This window comes from Gymnodraco acuticeps, unplaced genomic scaffold (genome assembly GCF_902827175.1).
Source record: "Gymnodraco acuticeps unplaced genomic scaffold, fGymAcu1.1, whole genome shotgun sequence".
NCBI classification, from domain to species: Eukaryota; Metazoa; Chordata; class Actinopteri; order Perciformes; family Bathydraconidae; genus Gymnodraco; species Gymnodraco acuticeps.
This window is the reverse complement of record NW_022992160.1, coordinates 1410563-1432253: the sequence shown is the minus strand read 5'-3', so window position 1 is coordinate 1432253 and position 21691 is coordinate 1410563. Positions and strand designations below refer to the sequence as shown.

At 41.8% G+C, this 21691-nt stretch overlaps 1 protein-coding gene across 7 annotated transcripts in view; it reads right to left on the bottom strand.

Annotated features, from left to right (window-relative positions):
- Positions 1 to 17377: 17377 nt before the first annotated feature.
- epha7 (eph receptor A7) overlaps positions 17378 to 21691 on the bottom strand; it is a 77487-nt gene continuing 73173 nt past the window's right edge. For all 7 annotated transcript variants that reach the window (XM_034204494.1, XM_034204498.1, XM_034204495.1 and 4 more), the window contains exon 17: positions 17378 to 20836. In XM_034204494.1, the coding sequence (XP_034060385.1) occupies positions 20722 to 20836 (115 nt within the window). In that variant the 3' untranslated portion in view covers positions 17378 to 20721. The remainder of the gene's footprint in view (positions 20837 to 21691) is intronic.

The window sequence follows — 21691 nt, the reverse complement described above, 5'->3', positions numbered from 1 at the left end:
GTTATGTACACAAGTTTCTGAAATAGATCATTAGACATTTTAATACTAATTAGGTGTAAATGAATTGCAGTAGTAGTAATACTCTAAGGAAGTGAGTTTTGTACCAAGTTTCAGGAAAAGTGGGAGGCAGAAGTCCCAATGAAAAGTTAGAACCATCTTGAAAATCATAGTTGAAATCGTGAATGAATAAGGAATGGCGCTCCGCATATGACATATTTTTGTAGATAAAGGGTACCCGCCTATGCTGAAATACCTCCGAAAAGACTCTGCAGAGCACGACATGGCCAAAAGACCGAGACCAAATGACCTTTGACCCTGACTGACAGTGTGACAAAAGCACTGTCCATGACTGACTCTGGGGTGAACCTGACATGACAACCAGACAGTGTGAGTGTGAATGAATGCCGGCATGTGATCAGTGTAACTGCATGATTCTAAAACAATAACTAACCAAGCATGTTTTTGGACTAACATATTATTTTGGAGCTCCAAGGGAAACGAGAGGTTTCCTAAAAATTCCACAAAAAGGGGAAACCGCACATGTGACCCGGTTCTAAGCTACTAGATGATATTTTACTCCCACATGAGTTGGCGGTTTGCAAATGTAAAACTAAAATCTGAAGATTCTGTTTCTTTTAGGCCTGAAGGACGGAGAGGAACACTTCTTTTCACTGAAGTGTTTACTGTGGAAATAATGATAAGGATGTCAAATTGTAAATAATGTTCGTTATGTCCCTAACCAATTACCTGACAGTTTTTTGTTCCCCTCCCCATTACAGGGTTTTGTTACACATGATTTCATGTGTAAAAAGGGGGGAGTGTGTATAATGTCAACATGGCTGTAAAATTCACAATTTAAATTTTTCTTTTAAGGATTGACAGAAACCTTCCGCCCCAACCCAGAATTGAATGATAGTTTTATAATTAACCTGCTCCATATCTGGGGATAAGATACTGTTTGATGAATGTTGAGATGTTTCTAAATATTGATTGAATTATAACAGGTAACACAGAAGCAGTGGCCAAGGGGCTACTGTGAGAGATGTAATTACCGAAGAAGTTGATCTGTGATTATGAAGCAATTTTGTAATATTTTAACAGACATTAGAGTAACTGAGGTTTGAAATGTAGAAAGAACATATTACAGTTAAGCTAAAACATAGTAATGTAATTAGACCGAATTTAATTTAGACAACATCTTGTAACTAGCCTGTTAAAGAATTAGAAGTAAAAGCCATAGACTTTAGTTCATTATGGGGATATACATTTAATTTAAATTCATAATAGAAAGACATTTGATGACAGTTTGTTGGAATTCTGTATTCATTTTTCAGCTTGATAATAGACGGGTGGAAGCCGTATTGCCAGGTGCAATCGATGGGATTTCTGCACACGATCAAGCAGAGAATGACGTACCTTACAGGACAGATACACTCAGGAAATCATTCACTCTGACAGCATCATGACTTTAGTTGTTTTTGAATCCATAATGAAATTGTATTGCATAACGTTATTGTGTGTCTTTACCACAAACAGGAATAGTTCATTGTTATATTTAGATTTGAGAAAGATTACAAGGATTTTATTTAGTTCACCATGAAGATGTTTTTTGTTTGTAACATATGCCCAGTAGTAAGATTCAAATATCAGCAGGTTCTGAATTATTATTCCTCTGTCCCACAACCAACAAGAATGTGGATGGGGATAACTATATCTACTAGAACCAGCAGAGATTCATAAATTACACCAGAGACACAGTAAAAGTAAATAAATAGCAATATTTAGCTATTTTCAGATAGTTTAAGAAGATGATTTATGATGTGAAAGGAGGGAGTTAGACGTTTTCCATACCAAGCTAATTGCTGCTATTTTGCAAAGTGACATTAAATGTTTAAGCTAGAAGTTAGGCACAAATGAAAAACTTCATATTTATGATGAATATGTATTATTTTGTATCTTTTTACTTTTATGAGTTATGTACCATGCAATGTTCGGATGAAGAACTAATTGATTTCAATATTATTTACATACCTTAAAGGGTATGTAAGGAGGGATTGTTAGAAATTAAAATCAATGTTGATATGGCGTAATTTGAATTAAATACACTATTTAATTTAAATCAGTTTTATTCTGAAAAACCGGAAGTTCACTAACTATTAACTTAATACTTTTATTCTGAAAATTATTCATTTCCGGTTAGCATTAGCATGTGGCGAAATGCTGATTGATTGATTGATTGAAAAGTGTATTAACAGCTTGTATATTGGGTACAGTACAGTACAGCTCAAAACATACAATTGTTAAGGGGATGCAGACCAGAGAAAGACTTTCGTCTTGTTTACATCAGGGTCCCCCATTTCCAATTCATCATGTCATTTAAGACATATAAGACATATAAGACATACAGATGGCTTATTTACAATTTACATACAGGTGGTTTTTTACATACAGATTGCTTATTTACAATTTTCATTTTAGATTTCGTTCTAATACATCCTAACCGGACATTTAAGACATACCAAGTCTACAGATATACAGTTAGTAACAGAGTCTAAAATGCGAGTATATACATAGATGGGGGGGGGGGAAGCTGTCCATTGAACGACAGGTTGAGATTTGTACCATTACCGGGGCCAGTTTTGCAATGCTCTCCCCCGAAGGTTCTCTTTAAGAGAGGTTTTGAAGGTAAGTATAGTTTTACTTTCCTTTAGAGTTGTGGGAAGAGCGTTCCACCTTGATGTGGCATAATTGCGAAACGTGTATTCCCCCTTTTTTGTGCCAAATCTGGGTTTCACATGATTTGTGGAGCTCCCTCTGGTGTTATGATCATGGTATTCCTTGACCTTTGGGAAGAATTTTGACATGTACATGGGTACCATAGAGGTGTAGTGGATCTTGTAGACCAGGCCCATTGCAAGTAGCTGTACTCTGTCGTCTACTCTAAGCCATCCTAGGTTGTCAAAGTGGGCAGAGGTGAGGTGGGTTCTAGATGAAAGGTCAAGCAGTAGTCTGACCAGTTTATTTTGCGATGTTTGAAGTTTTATTTTTAGCGCCTTGGAGGTGCTATGGTACCATGACGTGCAAGCATAGTCATAGTACCCTTGAATGAGTGCTCCTGCCAGAGTCTTCAGGGTGTTTTTGTTTACCAGAGAGGAGATCCGGTATAGGAATCTAGTTCTTTGATTGACTTTTTTTATTACATTGGATGCCATTTTGTCACAGGAGAGGTTTGCCTCAAGAATAGATCCTAGGTATGTTATTTCCTTCTTACTTGTGACAATAATGTCGCCCACTGCAACTGAGAAGTCGTCGGATTTGCTGAGATTATGTTTCGAACCGAAGAGAATGGACTCTGTTTTACCCAGGTGTAATGATAATTTATTATCGGCGAGCCAGGTGCAGATTCTGCCGAGCTCGGAGCTGAGGGTTTTTTCAACCTGCAACCTGTTCCTGTCAGAGACCAGCAGGGCTGAGTCGTCCGCGAACAGGAACAAGTTGCAGTCACATGCTGATGACATGTCATTTACATAAATTAGGAACAGTAACGGACCTAATATGCTTCCTTGTGGAACACCACAGCTAGTGAGCTGGGAGGGGGGGGGACAGAGTACCGTTTACCTCCACCATCTGTTCTCTCCCCTCCAGGTAGGATTGCATCCAGCTCACCGATAGTTTATCAAAACCAATTGCTTTTAGCTTGTCAATCAGAATGGGGTGATTGACAGTGTCGAAAGCCTTTTGTAGGTCCAGCATCACCATGCCGCAGTACTTGCCCTCGTCCACCTCTTGTTTGATGTGGTCGCTCAAATAAAGAAGGCATGTGTCAGTGGAGTGGGATGTTCTAAAGCCAGATTGAAATTCATAGATTAGTTTATTTTCTGCGAGGTACTTTTCGACCTGTTCATATACTATTTTTTTCCATGACTTTCGAGATGGAGGTAAGTATAGAGACAGGGCGGTAGTTGCCTGGGTCCAATTTGCTGCCCTTTTTGTGCAGGGGGGTTACTCTTGCAATTTTGAAGTCTTTGCGTACTTTTCCCTGTTTTATGGAGAGGTTAATTATGTGAGCTATGACTGGTGAGATGGCGGTTGCTGTGTCTCTGAGGAATTTGGAGGGGATATTGTCGTGGCCAGTGGCCTTGTTAGGTTGGAGGGCGCTCAGTTTAATGAGTACCTCTGCTGTTGTTACCCTTGCTAGACTGAAATCATCTTTGCGTACCCCTAGGTTTTTGTAGTAGGTCATGATGTGATCTACTCCAAAAAGCCCTGAGTGGGAGGGTAATTTATTTACAAGAGTTGTGGCTATGTTTGTGAAAAAAATGTTCACGTACTTGGCCACATCCAGTTTGTCTGTGATGAGCCTGTTATCTGTCTTTATGTTTAAGTTAGAAAATCTCGTTTTGAGTTTTTTACTGCAGCCAAGCTGGTTATTGAGTAATTTCCAAAGTTCACGGGGTTTCTTTTTGTTTTCCTCAGTTTTGATATTGATGAAATTCTTTTTGGCAGTTTTGATCATGGAGCTTACGTCATTTCTTAGTCTGTTTCTTTCAATTTTGAGTTCAGTCACGTGGGCCTGGAGTTCACTGCTCGTGCTTTTGGAAAGCATTGACTGACTTTTATGAAACTCAGAGCATTTTTTGTCTCTGGTTTTCATGGCGGTCAGTATGCCGGTGTGCATCCACGGCTCAGCGCGATTTTTTACCCTGGTTGTTCTTAGGGGGGCCAAATCATTGAGTATTACAGATAATTTGTTTTTGAAACCAAGCCATGTTTCTTCAACTTGTGTACCACTGAGCTCATCTGACCAGTCCAGGCTCTCCAGTTCTCGGTTAAAGGCCTCGCTAGAGTAGTTTTTGAGGTCTCTAGATATGACTGTTTTGTGACAGCCGGCCCTTTGTTTTAGCTTTTTGCGGGTACAGAATATCATATAATGATCACTTAACCCGCATGCTATAACCCCTTTACTGGAGATCCTGGACTTGTCAGAGGTCAGAATGAGATCAATGGTAGTTTGTGTTGTTTCACATACCCGGGTGGGTTGGGTGATTAGCTGGCTGAAGCCGTGCAGATCACAAATCCTACTGAAGGACTTGAAGACGGACGTGTCTTTACGTTGCATATCCGTGTTCCAGTCTCCAATAATAATTGTCTCTACATCCCCCACATCAGCCAAACACCCATCTAATGTATCATAAAAGTCACTCTGTTTCGGTGGTCTATAGATTGTCCCGACTATTACAGATTTAGCTTTGTCAAAAAGAATTTCAACCCACACAGATTCAATATTTTCATGATGCAGGTCAGTTCGGTTTTTGAAATTGGTGTCTTTATGTATGTACATGCAGACACCACCTCCATTCACGTTCCTGTCCCTTCTCACTACAAGATAATCTTCAATTTCAATCTCTGAATCTGTAATGGAATTGTCCAATTTGGTCTCAGAAAAGCATAATATGCTTGCCTTACCGTTCATGAATAGCTGCCTGAGTTCAGCCAGTTTGTGTCTCAGGCTGCTAGTGTTCAGATGAAAAATATGTAGTCCATTTTTGTTGCTTAAATGCACAATGTCGTCAGCTTGCAGATATTTGTCTTTGTCCGTTACAGCAACCGGCTTGTCGTGGTGGGGTGTGGGGTGGTGGGGGGAGGGAGGCTCCTTTGTAGCTTTAGCCGTTGATATGCTAGCAGGGTGGCTAACAACATGGCGGATATTTGTTCCCTCGGATCTCGGTTCTCTTCCTCTCGTCACTGCCTCATGCGTGTCTGTCTGCCGAGGCGTCCCCGGGAGAATCTCGAAGTCTCCGTTAATTCCTCGGTCTCCGCTGTCTCCACGGTCTCTGTTGTCGTCGCGTAGTTGTTGTTGCAGCGGAAGAGATGCTAGTTCTGATGCTAATTGTGATGCTAGCTGCTCGAGCCTGCAGGACTGGCTTCTTGTCTGCACCGGGCCCGGATTCAGATGGATGTCTCCCGCTAACAATAAGACCAAGACGATCATACTTCTTCGGTCTAGTTTGCCTGACGGGGGTAAGTGCTGCATTTTCAAACCGTGAATTAAAGGTGAAATGACATGTGATGTTGTACACCGAGCACACTGGGTTTAGCACTCGTTTATTACCACTGAATAACGTTTATTAGGAAATGTTTAAATAACCACAGACACCGAATGATATAATTTAACAACGGAAAAAGGCAGGAATTGCATTGGACCCGCCCCCCGACGACGCCGGCCAATAGGAGAAGACCTCAGATGACAACAGGAAGAGCAAGCCAATAATTGACCCCTTCTACCTGCTGACCTGGACTGACCGGCGGATGAGGAGAGCGCCTCCAATCGCAGATCTCATTTTGTACACCACCGCATCTTTTGTGTAATTAAATGCTGTTAACTTTTATAAGCTTCCCTTGACTCTTTTCAGTCTCTCCTGCCTTCGGGGTTCTAGAATACACTAACAAGACCTAATGTTTGACTTCAAAATGAACTCAGGTGTAAAACAGAAGATACGTTTTTCCTTTTTGAAAAAAATATCTAAGGAAGACACTGCAGTCCTTCTGCTCTGTCGTTCCAAAGGAAACCAGCATGAATACAGTGAGAACAGTGAACTGTTTTATATTCAGTAATGTTCAGTTACTGGGAATATAGTTAAGACATCATCATGCGGCATGTTCATGTATTATATGTCTGTATAGTTGTCGTGGTGATTCCAACATCAGCCAATACATCTGTATGGCATCGTATCGCTCAGGCTTTATCCAGTACTCAAGCAGTAATATCAGCTGTAACATGGATAGTAAAAATGTTGAAAATGGAAATTATAAATGTCCGCCCCTCCTGCCACACGGAGCTAAGTAATCAATAAAACCAGCTCACCTAAGGCAAACCCTTTCTCTCTGAGCCAAGAAGCTGGCCTCATGTGAACTCTTCTCAATCCAATTGTTTGTCTGAGTAAATGAGCAGTGAATGTTTCCTTTCCTTTGAATTTTATTTTTATAGCAGCCTAAGTAGTTGATATCCTTATTTGCTGAACTGTTTAAATTGCATTGGTTACGTTATTTCTACATTATGTTTAATTATGTTTAAAGATAACTGCCTTTGCTGTAATAATATTTGAATTCTAAATATGTGTAAACTAACTGAGATTTGTAATGCGTTTTTCTACCAGATCAACCAGAAAACAATAACAACAATCAACAATAAACAAACCATAATTCAGATTCTCCTGTTATCTTTCTGCACTTCTGAATAATGCCATTGGCTGAAGTGACTCTGAGGTAGATTTCATGCTGTGACAAGTATAACCTGAAGCAAGAAGGGAGGGGCCAACCTTTTAAGCAGTGCAGTTAAGACAGTGAGAAGAATGATATATTATTTATGATCAACAAAGTTATGAGTGACTTTCTCACCACAGCATGCCAAGATGTGCAGGTGTTCAAACCTCCAAAATGGCCTTGGAGGAATACAAATATGTTGTACTTGATTATGGTTTCAAACAAGTTCTCCTAAAACAATAAAAATGCAAATGCATTTGTATGTGATTGTAATAGAAAAAAAAAGTTTCCCCTCAGGTTGACATCAGGTGTGGTGCCATCCAGCTGTTGTAGTGAAAAGGAACATCTAAGTTCAGATAGTGAAGCAAAGTGCAATGCTTTTGGTTTGAAGTTAGTGTATCAATGAGAACAGAATGTAACAGTGCAATAGTGAATACAGAAATTAAGTATATGAGTTAAAGCTAACTGGTGAGATGAAGAGTGGCGTGGCATGTGGCGCAGTGGGTTGTGCGTATGAGTTTGGATCAGGGGGTCACAGGTTCAAACCCCACTGCAGTCAGCATGTCGTTGTATCCCTGAGACACTTCACCCCAAATTGCTCCTGTGGGGATTGTCCACAGTATTGAGTATGCAAGTCGCTTTGGATAAAAGCGTCTAACAAGTAACATGTGATGAAGACATCAGTGAATTAAATGCAATTTCAAACATTTTAAATCAACTGCACATTAATGCCATATTTCCAACGTCAAAATGTTCCGCCAGGTATAAACTCTACCTGAGCCCTTTTATTGTTATAACTGTATCTTGTTGTCCCGCCTCCTTCTGCAGTGGGTTAATGGCACCAACTGAAGAATAAGCACCACCACAGTTTATCTGGATAACCCAAGTCCTGATATCACATCAGGTTTATGGATGAGGATTAAACTCACATTAATGAGCACTAAATATGAATGGAATCTTTGCACACAAACTTAAGTAGGCGTGCTCCATAATATCTTTATCAAGCTTTTCACCATATGACGTGAAGGCTGCTCATTGTCATTGAATTTCAAATGTTCCTGTCTTTTTTGTGTGTTTGTTGCTAAGTTGGACCCTGTTTTTGGAAAGAGATATTACTCTTCACTTGATATGACTAAGCCATATAGTAATAACTCAAACGTAAGCACATCAGTTCTACAGTTAGCTGTATTTTCTCACAGTTCTTCTAACTTAAAGGTGACCTATCATGCAAAATGCACTTTTGTACGTCTTTTATACATGAATATGTGTCCCCGGTGTTCCAGGGAACTCACCAAGTGTCAGAAAACACAACCCTCTCTCTTTTCCTCCATACCCAAATCTCTAAAGATGGGGCTGCAATGGATCTGATACAGACTGATCTAGATTTGAATTGTTTTCTACGTCACAGAAGTGGTGCTCCGCCTATAGAGTGGCGAAGTCCCTCCCCTTCCGGTGGACCTCCATGGGACTTTATTTCAAATTATGTATTGAAGTCAATGGAGAGAGAAAGATTATCTTTCGATCCCGTTTGAATTGTGCCACGAATTACACATATGATGTTTGTCAATTTAAAAGATAATTTTGCAAGTCAAAAAAATAAAAATGTGTCGTAAAACTGTGAAGTAACACATTTTTTTGTGTGAAACGCTCAATGAACTACATCTCTGTTCTCGCATAACAACACACGTCACCAAGATGGCCGTCACTACTGTCTTCTCAACAAAAGGATTGACTACCCTCACTATCACCACAATGAAACACGTCCAGAAGAATGTCATGCAAAGCTGCCTGACTGCCTGCCTTCCTTTGATTCTCTCTGAACTGCCTGATCTTTTTAAAGTTTAATGTCAACCATTTGTGCAGATAGCATGAAGTAGAAAAGATCGCCAATGCTAATGTAGAGTTAGCATTTCTCCCCCGGGCTTAAATGGTGTATTATAGAATGATCACACCGGTGTGACAGTACTCTTCAAAGGGTTCACGAAATATGACTACTACTTTTACTGTTTAACATTTTGGGTTACTTGATGTTACTTCATGTTAAGGCTAATAAAAATGACAAGGCTGTAATGCTAACTAACGTGCTTGCTACTAGCTAGGTAGCTAACTTGATCCAGCCACTCCTGGTCCTTTCATCAGACGGGAAGCGAAAGAACGAGCAAGACCCATTGTTGGTATGATAACAACCTGGTACTAAGCACACAGGCATCTTGTTAAAGTTATCTTATCTTATAATCTATCTATATGGCGCTGATCTTAGCTATCTCTTAGTGGAGGAAAACAGTTATGACATCACTTACTCTCTTACTCTGGGATTTATAGTCTTTCTAGTTGCGTATTTTTCATAGTCTTATATTTCAACAGTTTTACGACAAACTGTGACTTTTTTGACATGGAAATTATTTTTTAAGATTGACAAACATCTTATGTAATTCATGGCACAATTCAAACGGGATCGGAAGATACGTTTTCTCTCTCCATTGACTTCAATGCATAATTTTTCCGAAATAAGGTCCCATGGACCGGAAGTAGATGGGCGTGACTTCGCCACTCTGCCCAACTGTCCACCTATCAGGGGAATGTGGGGTTGGGCCACCGCCGGCCATTGCCGCCATGGATGTATAATAAGAACTGGATACAGCGTGGGAGGCAGGGCCTCATTAATTCCTATGAGAGCTGCTCATTGGCGCATGATGATAAAATGGCCCAACTTTTGAGAGAGTGAAACGTCACGATTACCCGGCATGCCTGAGAAGTACCCGTATGTGCGCTCATAGCACATGCGCAACTTTAACTAAAATGCTCGTTCACATCAAGCACGTCAATTTGCGTACACGTAACAGCACCGCGCGTTCATGACAGCATGGTAATGATTTGTTATTATGATGGATTTGATATTAACGAGGCGGCAGTTAGCAGCTAGCTAGTAATTATGCTAATGTACACATAAATCGTTATGTACTTATATTACGCTGTAACAGGATCTAGTGATATCCAAGCAACAGAGCTTCATTTAGCATGAAAGAATCATTCCACTGTGTGTATATATATATATATATATATATATATATATACATATATATACATATACACACACTTAGGCCTATAATAATAAGTAATATTAACTATTTAATACAACATTTACGGTACAAGATTTAATCATACAGCCCATGTAGTATGATAATGAATTACAGCAAACATGTGCAATATATCCATTATTACAGCTCCGTGGGATGGCAGTAAGACGATATGGGTCCGTTCTTATTGTGCATCCATGGGTAAAGATAAACGCAACTCACATTGGTTTCTCATACAGCATCTCTGTAAACTACGTGTATTCACTGAATTTCACTCTCTGCCATTAACGGCTCGTTGTAGCTCCAATAGCTCCAGCCCCCACCCTCCCTGGGAGCACAGTGTGCTCTGATTGGTCGGGACACGTAACATGAACGTGCCGGGCGGCGCGGTCCCGTGGGTTAGATCCGCGTTCATAATGCAGAGGGAAATAACTCTCAGAATAACGTTATTAGCACATTATTACAACTTGAGGAACGAATGTTTTTAATAAGGGCTATACAAGTGTTCATACTGGGTAGTTTATTTAGTTTAAAAAAAATTATCCAAAGATTTACAGACCACTTGTTCCCCATGTAAGTCAATGGGAAAAAGTGTTTCCGGGCCTGGCAACCAAATGGAAGTGTAGTACCGCCGTTTGGCCAGCACAAATATTTTCATCTGAGTCCGGCGCACTTCCTGGGGGCTTGATTGCCGCTCGAAAGCGCTGGAGACGCTGTAGTACATATGCCAGGCCTGTAAGTGGCGCTGTAGTCTGCCACAAAAGCAGCGAAGAATACTTCCCGCGCATGGTTGCCCTTCTGTTTATTCTCCGCTGTGGCTCTTTTTCTCCCTCCCCGAGGCAAGCGTTTGCTCCCGCTGTTGTAATTCAATGCAATCCCTCCCTCGCTGTAATTCTCTCTGGTAGTCCACCAGCAGATGACAAACACCCACCTCTCTGCCTCTTCCAAGGAACGAGGGGGCCGTGCGGCAGAGTTTCAGTTCGATTTTTTTTCGCCAGTCAACATGTCCGTTAAAGCTTAAATCTTCCGGACAAAATTAGAAAAGTGCCAGTCAAAGGTCTTCTTTGTTATTTATTGAGCTTTAAAACAAATGAAAAATGACTATATAATCATGTATAAGAATAAAACACGGAGGACGGTCGGAGATCTCTTGTTGTCCCTCTCTTCTCCCCACTGCAGCCTAGCAGCTGATCTCAAAGCACTCCCCTCTCCTGCAGGGGGGTGTGGTCAGCTGCAGCTCACAGAATCAGCTAAACAGGGGTGGAAAGAGCATATAGAGCGAAATGAGGCATGGCTAAAATGCAGGATCTGTTTGGTATTTTGAAAAAAAAACTATATTTATATACTGTAGTGCCGAGAGACGGGAGTCGGGGTATCAAAGGTACAAGCTAGACTTTTATTTCGCATATGGACCACAGAAGCAGAGGAAGGCGGGGCCGCAGGCGAGGGCAGGGGCACCAGCGAGGGCATCTCCACAGGGGGCGGGCCATGGGAGGGCGGCCCCGACGTGGGGGCAGAGCCAACTCCAACGGCCTGCAGGCTTAATCCGATCAACGGACACAGTCTCAGGCCTGCCACCAACGTCCACCACCAGGCTCTTGTCCCCGTGACGTATGACCCTGAACGGACCATCGTAAGGGGGTCGCGGTGGGCGTCGTGGTGAATAAAAACGAAATCCGCAAACGAGGCAAATGTCAGTGCGTCCACCAGGCGGCTGTTCTTGACGTCCACCAGCAGTCCGTGAGCGCACAGGAAGTCTGCGCCGAGGAGGGCGAAGGAGATGTCAGCTGTGACAAAATCCCACTTAAACCGCTGACCCTCGAAGCACAGGTCCACTGTCTTTGTGCCATATGGTGCGAATAGGGGTGTCGTTAGCGGTAGTGCTGTAGCGACGCGTCGACTTCAAAATATCGTGGACGACATATTTCCGCGTCGACACCATAGACTGTATATATGGTCGCCACACACACGTGGGTCACCCAAAGCAACAAGCAGTTCGCAATCGCACTTCTAACACAATGGAGACTGAAACCTCACAGGATTGCGCACGAAGCCCTCAAACGAAAACATCTCGCCCTAGGTCTTCAAAAGCATGGGAATATTTTAAAGTTAGTCCAAAACGCAAAGATATTTATATCTCACTGAGACTGCTGCTTGACCGGAAGCAGCAGCTAGCTGTGGTGGCAACCATTAGCAGCTAGCATTTGCTCTCCGATGTTTACATAAAAATGGAATTATGGATTATAAATTCAATAATTGTTTTATACATAGACGTTAAAAACCTATGGATTAACCGATTCAGCCGCGTTTTTTCTCATTTTAATGCCATTGAACACGTATTTTGATCAGATTGACAGCTACGGCGGTGAGACGATCTCCCTAGAAGCTCTGTGAAGGTACGTGTTGTGATGACTGTATTTGCTTCCCCTGTCGCGAGTCCGGATCACTCAGTGATGATACTATGTACCTACATAATCTGTGGAGTCTCAGCTTTAATCGAATATCTTGTATGTGCAGCTACGATAAGTAATAAGGGTTATCTTGAGTTCTGTGCCAATGTCCGTTAGCATTTTTCGCTCAGGGGTCATTTAGATAGCATTTTAGTTTGCTTCTTATGAGACTTGTGTTTTGTTTTGTGTTGGTAAACATGGTTTGTATCGTCAGTTAGCTGAGATTATTTCCGTTAATCTGGTATAACACATTAATAGGTTCTTAAATATTAAGATCCCCTGAGACACAGTATCGTGGAAAAAAAAATGTTTACATTACTTTTTTTGACATTACGTTTTTTATGAATTGAACAACAGAAAAATAATCGTTCGATTAGTCAACTAATCGATCAAATAATCGCCCGATTAATCGTTTTCAAAATAATCGTTTCCCCCCAGCACTAGTTAGCGGACGTTAAAGGTGGGCCGTGGCCCCCACCGGCGGAGTCCTCCATGGTAGCCGGCAGGACACCCCGCTGGGCTCCTGTGTCACAAAGGAGTCTGCGACCAGAGAGGGTGTCCCTGATGAACAGGAGCCGGTTGGATGTGCCCACGCTCGCGGCCACTCCCGAGCGCAGGCCTTGGCGTTTCCCGTTACCTTGTACGTGCAGGGGGGACGGCACATCTTCGCTTTCGCCCCGTAGCGTGCATGGTAATAACACGGCCAGTCGGCCCCGGAGCTTCTGTTAGGTAGCATGCCTGTACCAGGGAAGGTGGTACTCAGGGGCAAAACGCTGGGTTGCCAGGAAGAACCGGTCAGCTTCTTCGGCCAAAGCGCGGGGCTCAGCAATAGCCGTGTTAGCGAGCGCTCTCTGTACATGCGGCGGCATGTGCCGAAGAAACAGTTCTATGAACAAAAAATGAAGTTCTTCCGTACCTAGCAGGCTGAGCATCATCTCCATGTGGTCAGAAGGCTTGTTGTCCCCCAGGCTATGAATAGCGAGCAGGCGTCGGGCCCGTTCCGACCGTGACAGCTCGAAAGTCTTTAACAGGAAAGCCTTGAACGCTGCATATTTATCCTGGGCAGGAGGAGATGTAATAAAGCCCACCGTCCGGGTCGCAGTGGAGCTCCCCAGCACCGAAACGACGTGAAAATAGCGTGCTGCGTCGTCAGTCACTCCGCGGAGGGCGAACTGAGTCTCCGCCTGAGCGAACCATGCAGCCGCAGATGTCTCCCAAAACTCCGGCAGTTTGAAAAAAACGGCGTTATTTGCCATGCTCGGGTCACCAATGTAGTGCCGAGAGACGGGAGTCGGAGGCGGGGTATCAAAGGTACGAGCTAGACTTTTATTTAGCATCTGAAAACACATGTAAACAACTTCATGCCCGGGAAGCGAAGACCGGCGGAAACAGGAAGTCCGGTTCACTAAAATGTCCGTGCGGAACAATACCCCAACCCATAGATCCGTGGGTGAATAATGTCAATCACCACAATACTTTATATAGGTATGGCCCTACAATATATTGTTCAAATATAGCATGATAGGTCACCTTTAAGCCTTTTAAGATAAGTATCCAGTTTAATATTTTTGAACCAGGCCCATGAGAGGAAGTAAACACGCAATATTTCACACACTGACGGCGACTCTCTTGCGGATGATCCAACCATTAAAACAAGTTTAGACTTTGAAGGTTATGTTCATTTGAGGTGAGGCGAGGAGCCACAGAAAACAACATTGTAGGAAGCCAGATTATTGAAAAACAAAAGTGGAGCTGAATCAGAGACAGCATGTTGAGCCACTGGTGGAATTCAATAATTGACATAACTGCCGAAAAATATGACCAGGAAAATAATATTCCAACTCCTTAAAATACATCCAATTTTGGGAGATTAAAGTACAGAACAGGAATGTTTGGAATGTTTGGAGGACTGTTATGTCCCCATAAGGGAGGCGAGTCCCCCCCCCCCCCCCCCACACACACACACACAACTCTGTGGCAGCTGCAAGTGTATCTGGATAAATGATACACAATGTTTCATGATCTGTGTTCATTTAGTTAACTTCAGTCGAATAGATCTCTGAACCTTTTCTTTTGTGAAATAGACAACATATTGATGAGAGGATATACACTTCATGAAAGATAAACCGTGGCTAAAATGTTTATATGTTTTAGTTGACAAAAGAAGACAGAATTCATGTGTGATCCACATGGGCGTAGGTCATCTTCCCAGTAGCCAGACCTGTATTCATTATGTCCAAACTTAAAAAGTACTACATCATTCTTAACCTTACCGTTAACATCTAGTGCCAGGGTTCTGTGCACATGCAGGAACTAGTTTGGCTTTATGTTGGAGATGGACGTGGTGTCAATGTGTGTGTAGTGTGTCGGACTGTTCACCTGCATAACCTCTGCCTTTTTGTAAACGCAAACTCTTTCTTCCCCTTACCTGACACACTCATCTGCATAACACATGTATTAAGCACATGCTTTAAACATTTTAAATGTTGCATTGTGTACCTGGGTTAGGGTCGGGGTTTTAGTCCTTTGACTTTGTTGGCACATTCGGCTTTATGCACACAACAGCTGCTAACTGTCAATCAGTGGAATAACGGGAAGCAGCAGGAACGTTAATGCTTTTGAACCCTGACACAGAATTGTAAGGTTGACCAAATGCATTGTACATAGTTTGATTAGAAGGGGATTATACATATTTTAAAAAACAGATTACATACGTATACAAAAAAACACAGTTTGTGTCTGGTTTGAATGTTTTTTTTAAGTTAGTCTCTTTGTCTTTAAATGTGTTGCTCACCTGAGGACTTGAAGGTGTTATTACCGTTAGTTCAGGTGTGTTTCTCTGAATTAAGTATTCCCTAAACGTACACTGGTACCACTTTCTGAGAAGGGATCCTGTAGCAAAGCTTTGTGAGTTCTAACCACCGACTGCAATAATATTAAGATTGGAATGACCTGATGGGGGGATCAATGAAGGTGTGTGCTTGTGTTTATTACATCAAGTAGATGCATGAGTGCCTCTGACCAGTGCCTAAAGAGCTTTACTGTGCATTGTGCCTTACGATTTATCACTGGATGTGGATATCGAGTACACCATTGCACTTTATATGCTGCTGCTAATTGGCCATCTTTGTCTGCTCGCAGACTTTCCCATTGGTTGGGTTTTATTTATAAATCTCTGCTTGGGTTGGTTCCCTCCTACATTTGCACATATATGTGTCAAAGAGAAAGTCTATGGCCTGCGCTCCCAAGATTTGATTCAGATGCTGGTTCCTACAGTGAGAACACAACTGGGTAAAACAGCTTTTAACATGCTGCCCCCCACAGCTTGGAACAGAAGGAGCTGAAACTCTCAGATGGAATCACTATGGCAGTATGGGGAATTCAGGTCCTTCCTAAAGGACAGAGAACACGACACCATTGGTAGATGTGAGTGCTCGTATATCCTAAAATCGTTTTAAATGTTGCCAGTTTTTAATGATTTTGAATAGTTTGTTTTACTTCGCATATTGACTGGCTTATTTACAGCTGTATTTGTCTGCCTGTCTTGTCTGTGTTTTATCTGTTGTAACTTTGTTCATGCTGCCCCTCTTGGTTAATCTCAATGAGTCTTTTACCTGGTTAAATAAAGGATATATGTATAACACAATTTCCTTTGGCTGCATGGCCACTTATCTTCCAGACTAGTGTTAGAGAGGAGGACCTCCTCACCCTTTTCTATTATAATGGCTAACATTATTTTACATAATCATTATCAGACTAACATTTTGAAACTAACGTTTCATCCAGCAGGATGGAGCAGTTCATGTTGGAGGTGTAGGGAAGCATCCCAACACAAGATCCATTTGATTTGTGTTTTACACATGATGTTGTTTCTTGTATTTCACATTGTGATTCACAATGTTCCCATTGATGTTGGATTTGAATGAGTATTGTTTCCCTTATGTTCATTCATTGAGTTTCTGTGGTTGATTTGAAGTTGGTGCCAGCCATCATGTTTGACCTCTGGTTTGTTGTTTTTGGATGCTCTTACAAGCCACAAGGACTCATTTTACAAATACAAAAGTACTTTAAGGCAAGTCAAGTATTACAATGTACAATTCAACAGACACATCTCATTCATGTCACTGTGTCTTGTTTGCATGATCTGATGTGTGCAGCTCACTCTCAAAAGTATTGTCAGGACAAATACAGAGTATAAATGCAGTTATGAAGATCTCAGAGGAGACAATTCAAGAAAGATATTGAGCAAAAAGTGATCCATGTAGAGAAAACCATGTGTTACTACTGATGGCACAACACATACAACTTTATAAAGGCTGCCTAATTATAAAAGGGTTCTCTTCATGATACAACCTGTTATGTTTAGAATGACAACAGTGAGGTGGATCTTAAGTCTGAATGTCCTGCTCGATAACTAAACCTAGTTCAAACATTTAGCAAGCTCTTTCCTCTGGAATAAGACTCCTGTTGTATCCACTACAAATCTTAGAAAAATCATGGACTTCAGATCTCAATAAATCCTAAACACATCTGATCAAATGAACACCAGTGTAGAAATGAGGTAAAAAACATGACAAAGGACACCCAACACTTCTATAGAGATTGTATTATATTTCCAAAAATATATGTACAGTCTATTACAAATGTAACAAAGCAAAAAGAATTGTCTATGTAACAAGAAATTGTCTAATTAAATCGTACAGTTCTGCTGTTGGGGAAAATACCTTTGACCAGTGCATTTTCAATACTTTCATCACAGAGAAATAAATAATAAATTGACCATTTGTATTACTGTACAACAAACTGAAACGCAAAATCAAAAGAAAGTCAAAGTAAAGATGGAACTCCTATCAGCTGTCTTTGGTCCTAAATGAAAAATGAAGTACAACTGAAATCTTGTGAGTGACAATAATTCATCTGCGAGATAGAAAAATATAGTGCATTTTCAATGTATTCAGAGCTCTCTACTGAGTAATATGTGTAAAAAACAATATAAATAAATGTACAAGTTTTACAATTAGAACATATACAAAGATCCCCTCAAAATCTCGTCTCTGACACAATCAACAGTGCTCTTTGGAACCATCCCCCCCCCCCCCCCCCCCCGCACCACTTCCAACTGCTGAACCACAAGGTTTGAAAAATAACTTCGTACTCTATCTTCTGCTCCTGATTCCAACCAGCCCTCTACATCCTGCACCTGTCTGCTTTTTTCTGCCTTTCTTACATTTTATATTCTTTGAGTTTTTTTAATATAGAGCCACAACAAAACAGTTGTTGTTGAGAGTTGAGCAGAACCTGAAGTTTGAATGTGGGTGAAACAAGCTTCTGTTAGTGAAGGTTACAGGTGACGCTGAATCGATTGCATCCTGGCCTTAATCTCAATTTGGCTCAAACTGCTGTTTCCCCAGCACAGGAAAACGGGACGTTCGGAGCCGGGGGGGGGGGGGGCGGAGTGGGTGAGAGAGTGCTGCCTGTAAACTAGGGAGTTTTGTGCTGACTGAATGACTTCATGCCGGTATTCAATTCAAAGGTCTGGCCAAGGCCCAATGCTGAGCTCTGCTGTATGGATAAAGGGAGAGAGTTGGTGACACGGCTCAGAGCGGTCAGGACTAATTCCTGGTGTCTCCTCACAAAGGTGAGTCCCACAGTGAAAGTGGATCAAAGCAGACACCCACACAAAGCCGGCTCATTGTGAGAGCACAGCTTAGGTGTAATACCGACACGCATGCTAGCTTTTTAAGGACATTTTCATAACAATCTCTGTCTTCTTTCAGCCTGGTTTCAACGCTCTCTCACGTTGTTAAAACTGCTGCTTTCTGTTATCATTCAGCATGTTTTCATAAAGCCCACTCAACAGTACTCTTCATTTCCTGTTTTCAGTTTCTGCTGTCAGTGAACATTTGATTGCAGCTCATCAGTTCTGTGCTAAAGAAAATCATAGAAAATGTGAAATTGACTGTTCAAATCTTTTGTAGGCAAAGATGCACAGGTCCCACCTTGAATGTGAGTGTGTGCTAGATAGGTTGTCCTCCATGCTTGGTAAATACACATCTCTGCATCAGGGGCAGTTAGTTAGACGATAAGGGGGATTTGAATATGTAAACTGGGATTGGTGAAATGTGCAGTTTTTTCTTTTTCTATACATTTGAGAAGGAAACAGTTGACCTGACTCTAGCTTCTGAAAACATAGATGTATAGCAGGTAGCTACAGGAGTTGAAGACATGATGGTTTTTCCTTAACACCATGACAGCTGAATCACTGCATCCTCTTATCAAAGAATGCTGCAGTGAAACATAATCAACATGGAAACTTTCTCCTTTTGTTGCATTTGAAGTGGAGACAGATGGCACGGAATAGGTTGATTGGCTTTTAGCACATCTTCTGCAAAGCCCCCTCGTCTCTGTTCTCCATACAACGCTGTATGGAGGAAAAGAGGAGCAATCTTAAGAGACACTTTAATGCATGTTCCATCACATCTTCGCCTGTGAGGGATGAGCGGAGGAGACACATGAATAAATAAGGGAGCTGCGTGGCTGGGGGGGGGGGGGTTCAACAGCACGATCCAGCTCCATCGTTTGGTCCTAATTTCCCGACCCAAACCCTGAAGGGGCTCTTTGATTTCTGGACAGCGCGTCGGTGTCCGGAAAGGATGTCAGCATGGCTAATGGAGCCTTCCTAGTGTTCAAGCGGTGCCTCTTTCATCGCCGCATCACTTTAACATTTCCACGCCATGATGGATTTCCATCAGACGTTTAGCATATCATAGCGGCAAAATACAACATGATTATTTCATCTGATGACTTGGCACGGCAGTTTTTCCGAGCTCTTTCCGAACCGGTTTTGGGTCAAAGAGGTACTTTCCTTTCCGAGGGTGACTACTTCTTTCCAGAGGGTTAGTCTCAGCACAGCACACACATTTGATAAAACCTTACAAATCTCAGGTGAGGACCGGTTCTACCTGGTAATTATTGCTCTGTTTAGTCCTACTCTTCTTCGCTCACCGTGTCTCACTTTCACCAGTTCAAGATTAGTCAGCGATAAAAAGACATCACACTACAAGAAAAACTTGTCGACCCTTTAAATGAATGCAGAAAGCATTGCCATTGAAGACCCTAAAATAGTGGCAATTCTTAAGCTAACACTTTTTAAGGCAGTATTACGTCTACAATGTTTTTGGAGCCACCTTTAAAAACTGGATTTGCAGCTCAACAATGCACCGAAACAAACACTGTGTGCAACATTTTAGGTAAAACGATGGCAAAACTATTGGTGGCTTCAATTTCAATAAAGTATTTCAACAGTGCTGCAACATTCTACTCAATAACCAAGCGACTGCGTTTCCTGTGGTGAACAGTAAGACAAGGATATTGCTACTCTGATATAAAAGTCTGCTGATTCTCCTGCGTCTCTTCAGTGTTGCACTCTTCAGAACATTCTAGAATAAAAAACATTGAGAGGTTGAAACCATAAAACCCTCTCCTTTACCCTGTAGTCAAATCCAAATACAAGAGAGAAACAAACTGCTGCATGTGCCAAACATGTCATCGTAGCAGACAGAAAGAAAACTAACAAATTAGACAAGTTGTTTTTTTTGTTCTTTTTAGAGAGAATCCTAAGCCTCGGTGTGCATTTCAATCATTCATTAAGTTCAAACAGAAGTCCTTTCCAATGCACCCTTTGATATGTGGTTGGGTTCATAAGCGCTTCTAACGAAAGTAAGTAAAGAAAGTCATCTGGTTCAGGTAGTTTCTTTTTTGTTGCGGTTGTTTGTCCTTTTCCTCTCTTCAGTGCCTGTGAAGAGGCGGAGCGAGGAACAAAGGAATGTTTCACTCCAGACACAGCCGAGGAGTCCGACACGAGCTTTGACCGTTTGTCCCGGGTACGTCCCATAAGTTCTGGTAGAGTTTCTCATGATGCAAACTGCGGGTCACACCTGGACCCCTGTGCCGTGGAGGTGCAGCATCTGGGCTCTCATAGTCTGTATGCTGCTCATGATCTTCTTCTGATGGCCCACCAGCGAGATCCCCAAGCTCATCACGTCACTGAAACACAGGAAGGGGCGGGACTAAGATCAGATATACTTTATTGATCCAAATTGGGACATTTCCGTCACAGCTGCACACGGGAAAACTGAAACGTGGCTTTAGTTAAATGTATCATGTCAACTCATTTCACACATCAGGTTAGTTGAAAGCAATAATATGAAGTTGATATTACATTGCTTTCAACTAACCTAAATACATAATAAATGTCATTTTGTTTTTTTAGAGCATTTAAAAACGAGGCATTGAAAAATATAAACATCTCAAAATAGTGAACAAAACAGAACTAAAAAGGAACATATTTAGAAGTTGACGTGAAATAAACACTATGAAGGGCCAAATGACAGCGCAACAAAAAGAAGAATATTATTCAGAAAGTGAGGAAACACTTCATTCAATGTACAGTATGAAGAGGAGTCCAGTTATAAGTTATGAGTCCAGTTAACCAAAGTGACGAATCACAGGCTGAGCTGCTTTCACCATGGTCCAATGGTAAAGGGTAACAAAGGCAGCTAAACATAACGTGTCCATGTCCAGGATGATGGAGCAAACCGGTACAACTCAAGTCTTTTCTTGGAAGTGTGTTTGGAAAGTTTATTTGAAGGCCTTGAGCTTTTTACAGGATGTGGAGACGGATGTTGACATCTGATGGTCAGGGAGTCTGAGTCACTGATCCAGGGCCAGCCACAGTCTAGCTGCTGCTCATATTCAGCTGCTCTCAACTACAGTGACACACAGCAGAGAGTTCACACAGGTTCAAGACCCTGGTGATGAGGACTCGCTAATAAGAGTCTTAAAGCTCTTGAGTCCCAAACATGAGATGGAATGTGTGCTCCAAGTAACCAATGAACACAA